Below are 9,954 nucleotides of genomic sequence, written 5' to 3'. Positions count from 1 at the left end.
CTTTTCCTCCTACTCTTCCTCCTCCATTTCCATCTTTATATTTCTTCAGATTCATTCTCCTCCTCCTCCACCTCTTTATACTGCTTAATTTCATCTCTTATTTCCTCCTTCGCCTCTGTTTTATGTCTATGGTCCTCCTCCTTCTCCTACTCCCTCCTCCTCCTCCTCCTCCTCCTCCTCCTCATCTTCCTTCTTCTATTATTTCATTTCTTCCTCACCTCCTCCTACTATTGATTCTTATATCTTCATTCCTTCACATTTTTATCATTTCTCTACCTTGTCCTTTTCTTCTTCTTCTTCTTCTTCTTCTTCTTCTTCTTCTTCTTCTTCTTCTTCTTCTTCTTCTTCTTCTTCTTCTTCTTCTTCCTCCTCCATGTCCTCCACTTCCTTCTCCTCCTCCTCCTCCTCCTCCTCCTCCTCCTCCTCCTCCTCCTCCTTCTCCTCCTCCTCCTCTTTTTTCCACGTACAATAGATGAATAATTAACAACAAAATGCCTAACTTATTTTCCCTTCCCTCTCTTCTCTCCTTCAGCAGTTACGGCGTGTCCTACTGACCGTGGCGGTGGTGGTGCTGGTGATGGCGGCCCTGGTTAGCGGCAAGGCGTGCTGCGGGGGTCACCACGGGGGACACCATGGGGGTCACCACGGTGGTCATCACGGCGGAGGGAACCACGGCGGAGGAAACCATGGAGGAGGAGGAGGATTTGGGGGCGGCGGCGGCTTCGGGGGAGGTAGTGGAGGTGAGGAGGGAAGGAGAGGTTACGAGAAGGGGGTTGGTGGAGTGAATGAAGGAGAATTGGACAGAGAGTAGTGGAGGTGGTGGAGGATGTGGAGGTAGTGGAGGTGAGAAAGGAGGAAGGAGAGGTTAGAGGGAAGGAGGTGGTTGGGTAGAGTGGAAGATGAAATGGGGAAGGAGGAGGAGGTGGTGGTGGTGGTGGTGGTGGCGTTGGTGGTGGAGGTGGCGGTATTGGACATAGAAGATAAAATTAAGTTTCTTTCGGGAGAGAGGACATGGCTGGGGAAAAATAAATGATGGTGAACTGGGGAAAGAGGGGAGGGAGGAGGTGGAGGTGGATGAGGTGGTGGAGGTAGTGGACGTAGTGGAGGTTAGGTTAGGTTTCTTTTGGAGAGATGAAGTAATGGTGAAGTGAATGAGGGTGAACTAACCTAAAACATTATTCACCTCCGGAAATACTGAGGAGCTACTAAATGACATCATGACGTAACTGTTGAACCTAAAATTTGACGTGCTTTATTTGTTTATTCTATCTTATTCTATCATTTTATTTATCTATTTCGTGTTTTGTCTTTTTCCTTTTTTTTTTGTCTTAAAGTTTACCGTCTTTAAGCAACCTCTCAAAAAAAAATTACGTAAGACATAAAGCAACATTCATTATCGCACATTTCAAAATTAAGGACAGTATCTTAGAAATTTATTTGTTGTATACATGTGTTATGTCATTAACCTTTAACCTCTAAGTACTGGAAGACATTTTTACCACGAATTTTGGCTACGATTAGACGATTTTATTTACATTAGGAAGGGCTTATGGGAGCCAGAAGATTAATGCACAGTCGTCACTATTTTAATCCCCACATGAGTTTCTGAAGGTGTATCAAATCACCAAATAATAACCACAATGAATAAGAAAACGCGTCATGGTACTGAAAAGATTAGAATTTTGTCTACAACGAAACTCTACATCACATATTTCGAGACTTTTTTTTTATGTTTTCCTCTTTGGCATATTTCCCTGATACACAAAAATAGAGGCTTTCCACATTCCTCCTAAAGACAACCAGTACTGAACAAATAAAGGGGAACATTTAACACCATTATAAGCAAGTTTCCTGCATCTCTTCCATTTTTCCCCTTGGTTTTCTTGGTACAAATAATAAAGGTTGTGTACATTTTCCCTACAGTAAATCATGGCTGGAAAAAAATAAGGGAACATTTAGTACTAAGTCTTTTCTTTACCCTAATTTCCCTCGCCACTTGTCGTAATCGTCTTCATAATTTCTGTCTTATCATCCGTGTAAACTTTTCTCCTTCCTCACTTGCATATCCACTTTCTCTAGTCAATTATTCGCTCACATCCTGCTTTCTTTATCTTGCAGGAGGATTCGGCGGCGGCTTTGGCGGCGGTGGAGGTAAGAAGTGTGTGCTGGGGAGAGGGGATCAACTGGGAGGAGGGAAGGAGGGACGGAGGGGCGGAGGGATGAGAGAGAGAGAGAGAGAGAGAGAGAGAGAGAGAGAGAGAGAGAGAGAGAGAGAGAGAGAGAGAGAGAGAGGGAAGGAAGTTTAGGAAGGGTCAATGTTGACTTAACTGTTACGTGTGGTAGCATTAGTAGTAGTAGTAGTAGTAGTAGTAGTAGTAGTAGTAGTAGTAGTAGTAGTAGTAGTAGTAGTAGTAGTAATAACAATAATAATAATAATAATAATAATAATAATAATAATAATAATAATAATAATAATAATAATAATAATAATAATAATAATAATAATAATAATAATAATAATAATAATAATAATAATAATAATAATAATAATAATAATAATAATAATAATAATAATAATAATAATAATAATAATAATAATAATAATAATAATAATAATAATAATAATAACAATAATAATAATAATAATAATAATAATAATAATAATAATAATAATAATAATAATAATAATAATAATAACAATAATAATACTTTCTCTTCCAGGTTGGGGCAAGTGAATTTCCAGCTGCTAATGACCCTCTGGAAGGACATCCCTTGGACCCACAACCCTCTCTGGAATCCTTACCCTATCCTTCCTCAACCTCTCATCCTCCCACCCTTCCTTCCTCCTCCTCCCTCGAGAGCTGAGGACGCCCAACACCTGTCCTAGAGTCCTACAATAGCAAGACACACAGTAGGATCCCACAGCCTCCTCACAATAGGATACTAAAGGATATATTGCCTGTCTGCCTGTGTGTCTGTTTTTATTTTTCGATGGTACTGAAATGTTTGTGTTGTTTCTAAAATGTTAATTCCTGTATCTATTTTTTTCGGTTATCAATTTGTTTTATCGTTTCATAATATTTGTTAATTGTTGTTAGTTTTTGTTATTTGTTACTTTTAATAATGAAACAATTGGCTATTTTTGTTATCTTTTTCTGCATTCCTTTTTTTTTCATTTAATTCAATCGTGAGAAAAGTGACAAGCTAATAAGATAACAAACCGCCGGGGTACAGTGGAACCATGCGTGCTTTGGGGTCCGAGGGGTCTCCAAGCGCACGGGTTCGAATCCTGTCCACGGTCCGAGTGTAGGTTGGGCTTCCTCACTCGGGTGGGCTTTGAGATAGGAGGTACCCCAAAAAAGTATCCCCTTTAGCCCATAAATTCCCGTGAAAAGCCCACATGGTATAAATGAAAAAAAAAACTAACTAATCGAATGAAGGAAATGAAAAGTTGAAACCCCACAACAGAAGAACATTTTGACAAAGAGCGTGTAGAGATGGCTACACTCCTTGCAAATAAATAAATACATAAATGAATAAACACAAAAAAATCCACGAGAAGAGGACGAAGCGGAGAGCCTAGAGAAAGTACTGGCGAGTTCAGTGACTTACTACTACAAAGAGGAGGAGGTGGAGGAGGAGGAGGAGGAGGAGGAGGAGGAGGAGGGGGATGTGGGGAGGAGGGTACTGTACTAATAGAAAGGACGAGGAAGAGTAAACAGTATGATCACTAGAGGAGGAAGAGTAGGGGGAGGAGGGGGAGGTGATTACGTTGGGAAACAGGGCTGTGGAGAAAAGTTGGAGAAGGAGGTAAAGAGAGAGAGGAAGGGCGGGAGAGAAAGGAGGGAGGGAGGGCAGAAAGACAGTATATATACCCAGATCTCTTCGTCAGGCTGGTATCTTTTTCTTGCTCATCTCCCCAGTACAATGGTAAGGGTCTTCCTCCTCCTCCTCCTCCTCCTCCTCCTCCTCCTCCTCCTTCTCCAACAGTCTTCCAAGAGCCTAAAGGTCTACATGTTGTTTGGCTTTCATTTTGCATTTCCTTGTATTCCTCCTCCTTATCCTCCGCTTTTTGTTTCTTGTCTATTGTTAATTTTTTCATTGATCTTCTTCTCAATATTATTTTCTTGTTCCTGTTGTTTTTTCTTCTTTTATTCCCTTTATCTTCTTTTCTTCTCCTTCCTCTCTTCTTCTTCCTCTTCTTCCTCTTCTTCTTTTATTCCCTCCTTTTTATTCTCTTTCCTCTTCGTTTATTACCTTTGTCTTCTTTTTCTTCTTTTCCTCCTCTTCCTTCATCTTCTCACCTTCCCTCACCGTCCACGCCTTCGTCAGCAGCTGCGGCGCGCCCTCCTAACCCTGGCGGTGGTGGTGGTGATGGTGATGTTAATGGCGGCCAGGGTCACTGCGGAGGCGGAGGCTGCAGCGGAGGCTGAGGCGTGCTGTGGCGGTCACCATGGCGGCCACCACGGAGGTCACCACGGAGGTCACCACGGAGGGCACCACGGAGGGCACCACGGAGGGCACCACGGAGGGCACCACGGGGGTCACCATGGGGGTCATCATGGCGGCTACGGAGGTCATCACGGTCATCATGGGGGTTACTATGGTGAGTGGTGGTTTAGTGGGTAGTTTGTCTCGCTTCCCAGTCTTTCCCAGGTTCGAGTCTAATTGAAGGTAATGGTGATGTTTTTTGTCTCGTTCGTGTGTCCAGAGTTACTGATAGGTGAGAGGATTCTGTGGTTTTGTGGTTAGTTTGTCTCTTCTCTCAGTCATTCCCAGTCATTCTGAGTTCGAGTTCAAGTGAAGGTAATGGTTATGTGTTTGTCTTGTTTGTGTGTAGATGATTAATTAAATTTCAAGAGTTGCTGAAATGTGAGAGGATGTCAAAGGGTTTAGTTGCTTTTTACCGTTAGTTCCTCTCGCCTCCCAGTCATTCCCACTCATTCTCAGCTCGAGTCCAAGTGAAGGTAATGGTAATGTTTTGTCTCGTTTGCTGTGTCGATGACCAGGTAAGCTTTTGAAATTACTGATATGTTAGACGGTTCTGCGGTTTTGTGGTTAGTTTGGCTCTTTTCCAAGTCATTCGGGGTCATTCCCAGTCAGAGTTCGAGTCTAAGGGCGCGTCCGCACTGAGAGCGAGAAAGCGGGCGAGAGCGAAAGCAAGAAACTTTAATACATGGCAGTGAATGGAGGTGGCCGCACTGGCAGCGGCCAGAGGATGGTTGCCCCGCGGGTTGAAAAGCGAGAAAGCGAGAAGAGTCAACCGTTTACTTTTCTCGCGCGAGTTAGTCGGGTTGGAATGAGCGACGTCGCCGAGATGTTTGTATATTATCTGTTGTATCTCACTTCAGAAACTAGATATGACAGTTTGGTTGATACCGTTAGAGTAAAAAATAATTGCACAACTCAGATATGTTCGCAGAATTTTGTTAGGAACAAAGATAAAGAAATTATGACGAGTTGAAGTTAAAACACCGGTTTGAAATGTTTATAACACATTTTACTTCTACCCGCTGTATTCAGCGGTTATTATATGAATGCTAGAATAAAATCTTTCATCTTTTAAAGAAAAGTCCACTTAACACGATGGTGTAAACAGATTTTTAAAATTTTGCCACGTAAATGAACCACGAGACTCTGCAACAACATTTTCACCCCTATTCTCGAATGCGGGTTTTCATAGGCAGTGCACGGTGTATGAGGAATGACGCGCAGAGGTTTGTCTTTGCTCCCTTTATGGCAACACAATTGTTGCCTTTGTTATATCTCTCACATGATTACTTTACAAAGTAGTTATCATTATATTTTACCATATTATATCAGTTTTTTTTTCTTATCACTTATTGATTTGACACGCTCATCATTGAAGTACATGAGCAGCATTTATACAGAGCTTTGGTGATAAACTTGTCAATCATAAATGATGACCTTGGACTCACTGCCCAGTGCCCGGTGGCCGATAAATCAGCTGATGTGAGGGTGGGGCAGGACAAGGATGGGAGTTACTATAGCAACCCAAGCCTCAGTCGGTCATATCCAAGCCACAGACAGGGAAGTTGAAACTGATCCAGACAGTAGACATGGATAATGAACAGTTAATTGGTGAAGTGTATTCTCCTATATTTGGGATGTATCAGTTAACAAACAGTGACACTGCATTTGTAGCACCACACAGGAAAAGATAGTGAAAAGATTGGAGTTAAGTTCATTTCCATACATGATAATCATTCTCTCTCTCTCTCTCTCTCTCTCTCTCTCTCTCTCTCTCTCTCTCTCTCTCTCTCAAATCAGTTTTGCCAGGTCACTGCTTGCCAACTGAACAAAAATATTAAGTGAATTCCTCTCTCACGGTCTTAGCAATTTTTAATAACGTTTTTCCCATGTGGTGGCTCAATGTTCTCAATCAAGTTCATCGCCAAAGCCGTTACTCGATAATTGAACTCCTTCCTCTTCCTGTATCATGTTATGTAAGACAAACAAGAGACTTTGATGAGAGCCACTGCTGTGTCAACATATGTTTCAGCATCCCAAATTTTGAAGTCCAATTTTTTGAAATCCAAAAGCACACCCGACACATCTTCCCGCGCTAGACAAACGGTAATTGAATATTCTTTTCTAAATATATAAGTTTTGCTTTGGGTATGGTTGCATTAAAAGGGAAAGAACGGATAGACTTCGTTACCCAAGGACACATACGGCAAAGTATGAGAAGAATTTGGAAGTTGACTGGAATAAAGACAATGGGTTCGTGATATGGTGGTATTCACCTCATTGCTGTCTTTCTTTATTCAATTTGTGCATCCACACATTCTTAAATCTTGATAAAACTTAAGATTTCATGACACTGTTTTCAGGTAACAAATTTTGGGACGTAAGCCCGGCCATGACGCGGGTGGAAACCTGTTGCCATGGTAACTCTCGCCTGAAATCGCTTTTAGTACGGCCACACAAATTCACCTGCCCTGGCTCGCTCTCGCTTTCACTCTCGCCCGCTTTCTCGCTCGATGATGAGTTAAGCTATTGGAGTTACTGACATGTGAGAGGGTTCTGTGGTTTTGTGGTTTGTCTTTTCTCCCAGTGATTCCCAGTCCGATTCCATGTAAGGAAGGTGTCAATGTGTGCATCTGGCTATGAATCTTCGGGTGTTGGTTTGAATTTATGGCTGTTCTTCGTCTATTACATTTTGTTCTTCTTTTCTATCATCTGCTCTTTTTTTTTCCTTTCTTTCTACTAATATTAATTTTTCTTCTTTTCTTCTACTACTTTCCTTTTTCTTTTCTTTTTTTCTTCTCCATCTTCTTATCTTCTTTTTCTTCTTTTTTTCTACGACTTTTCTTCTTTTCCTATTCTCTTCTTCTTCATTTCCTCTTTAACTATCAATAGTGCACTTGTTACTTCACTTAATCACCCTTCTCAACTTTACAAGGAATTTAAGAGGTCAATAATGAAGAAAGAAACACTGGAAGACTAAAACCACTCCGTCAATGCACTCCTTTCGCTGGGAAATGGAATCACCTAAAATTCTACACATCACACAACACAACACAACACTGCATCTAACCTACAGTGAAATAACCAACCTCCCATCACACCGCAGCACCTGTTTCCCTTCATACAACAAAGGTGGACATGAAATGAAGAGTCTTGAAGTTAAATGAGGGAATCCTAAGCCATCATAACCCTACCGAGTCCTCTAAATTACTGAAGGACGTAATGCAGGAAGGTGTGGTGTTATGTGTAGCCTAGATGCCCTCAGTCCGTTAATTGGGGACAGTACCTAGTGGGTGAAGTTGCTGCATCTTTTTCTAACATTTTTAAGTTGTTGAAGTTAATAAGTGGAAATATTCAGTGATTATGGAGACGAGAGAGAGAGAGAGAGAGAGAGAGAGAGAGAGAGAGAGAGAGAGAGAGAGAGAGAGAGAGAGAGAGAGTAAAGGAAGTGTGAAGCAAGACTAATGAAGAATGTGGAAGTAAAGGAAGAGAAGAGCGGAAAGAGAAAAGAAGAGAGCGGAGAGGTGAGTGTGTCAAGTAAAACCACACACACACACACACACACACACACACACACACACACACACACACACACACACGGAAGGACTGGATGAAGGTACATGACACAACCACACGACCTAAGATACCAGACCCGCGCACGCCACCCGTTTTCTTATTTCGTATTCTCCCCCCCACACCCTCTCTCTCTCTCTCTCTCTCTCTCTCTCTCTCTCTCTCTCTCTCTCTCTCTCTCTCTCTCTATCTATCTATCTATCTATCTATCTATCTATCTAGCTAGCTAGCTAGCTATCTATCTATCTCTCTACTTCCTTATTTGGGTTAATTACAGCATCCACTCACGAAGTCTGAAGGATGACAGCTTTCCAAAAAAAATAAAACAAAAAAAGAGGGATAGGTGTTTAAGTTGAGAGTTATTGAGTGATGCGTGTGTGTGTGTGTGTGTGTGTGTGTGTGTGTGTGTGTGTGTGTGTGTGTGTGTGTGTGTGTGTGTGTGTGTGTGTGTGTGTCTCAGTTTCTACGTATTTACCAACAGTTGACTATCATTTTTTCTTACATTTTTTTTTTTTTTTTTACAGGTTGAGGGATTTGGAAGATATTTTCCCTGTGACACCCATTACCTGAAGGAGGGATAAAGTATTCTCTCTCTCTCTCTCTCTCTCTCTCTCTCTCTCTCTCTCTCTCTCTCTCTCTCTCTATCTCTCTATCTATCTATCTCTCTACGGTTGGGTTGAAACAATGAAACGAATAAAATAATGAAAAGAATTCCCGTCACACTTTCCTTTCCCTTTCTCAAAACAGCAACAGTAACAATGCTAAGGAAACACAAGAGAACACAACGGAAGACTAAACAGCGGCAGATCTCTTGGCCCTTACGAGACGGGAATAAGTTACTGTAATCTGAAGTATATGACATTCAACACAGACATCTGGCTAACATATACGAATCTATTTAACTTAACCCTTTCACTGGCGCATGAAACTTTTAGCAGCACCAGAAGAAATGCGCGAAGTATTTTATAAGCGTCTACAAGAAAGCTAGCTATGAAAAAGGATACATTTTGCAATTTCTTCTCAGTTCAAGGACTGGATGTGGCTGCAGGGCAGGTAAAGACGTCTCAGAGTAACTGGTAATTTGAGGAAGGTGTACCAAATGGCAGTCAATGGGTTAACGTGGATAGCAGGGTAAGGTATTCACGTAACGTATAGGCGAGTATTGTAACGCGTGACTGGCTAACATATGCAGTATTTTCTAAGGCTATAGAGATGATTAGTTGGAATCGTATTAGTTTTTGTTACAGATATTCTTCCTCTGTCCTCTATTTTTTTTTTTTTATTCCTCTCTCTATCTTTTATTTAACCCTTCTATTCTGAGACCCATTTTCACCTTGATTTTTGTGTATGATTAGACGATTCTATTTGCATTACGAAGGATCTGTGGAGGTCAGAAGAATAATGGCCAGAGTCTTCACTATTTTAATCCCCCCACCTAAGTTTCTGAAGCTCCATAAAATCGCCAAGTTGTAACCAAAATGAATATGAAAACGCATCTTGGTACTGAAGAGATTAAGGTGAATGGTATTACGAATATATTTTTTCACTATAGTTTTCAATCATGTTTTCTTCCTTAACCGCTGTTCTTAATATATACGAAAAAAAAAAAAGACTGTTAGGTTAGGTTAGGTTAAGGATTTTTACTATAGTTTTCAATCATATTTTTTTCCCTAACCGCTGTTCTTAATATATACGAAAAAAAAGACAGTGCAGGATAAAAGATTAGATTACGAACACAGTCTCCTCTAACTTCTGGAAAACAATAAAACACAGAGAAGATTCCTAGCTCTCTTTTTACGTGTATTTTTTACCGATTTACCAAGAACAAGGAAAAACTGCTGTTAATGTCATGCAAGCTGTCGCGGGAGTGAGTAGCATATAGATGGATTA

General features: G+C 41.1%; 2 protein-coding genes across 2 annotated transcripts in view; both read left to right on the top strand.

Annotated features, from left to right (window-relative positions):
- The window catches only part of LOC123509613 (holotricin-3-like), a 3,230-nt gene extending 102 nt beyond the window's left edge, over positions 1-3,128 (top strand). The window contains exons 2-4 of the mRNA XM_045264048.1: positions 533-740; positions 2,119-2,151; positions 2,722-3,128. Of these exons, the coding sequence (XP_045119983.1) occupies positions 533-740; positions 2,119-2,151; positions 2,722-2,735 (255 nt within the window). The 3' untranslated portion in view covers positions 2,736-3,128. The remainder of the gene's footprint in view (positions 1-532; positions 741-2,118; positions 2,152-2,721) is intronic.
- Positions 3,129-3,873: 745 nt separating this feature from the next.
- Positions 3,874-8,772, top strand: LOC123509612 (tenecin-3-like). The gene is made up of 3 exons (XM_045264047.1): positions 3,874-3,930; positions 4,333-4,606; positions 8,589-8,772. Exons 1-3 carry the CDS (start codon positions 3,928-3,930, stop codon positions 8,591-8,593), a joined length of 282 nt encoding a protein of 93 aa, XP_045119982.1. The 5' UTR covers positions 3,874-3,927; the 3' UTR covers positions 8,594-8,772.
- Positions 8,773-9,954: the final 1,182 nt, after the last annotated feature.

The sequence above is a fragment of the Portunus trituberculatus genome, chromosome 27, assembly GCF_017591435.1.
Source record: "Portunus trituberculatus isolate SZX2019 chromosome 27, ASM1759143v1, whole genome shotgun sequence".
Classification (NCBI taxonomy): Eukaryota; Metazoa; Arthropoda; class Malacostraca; order Decapoda; family Portunidae; genus Portunus; species Portunus trituberculatus.
Note: the sequence above shows the minus strand (reverse complement) of the source record. Positions and strands in the feature narration are given on the sequence as shown.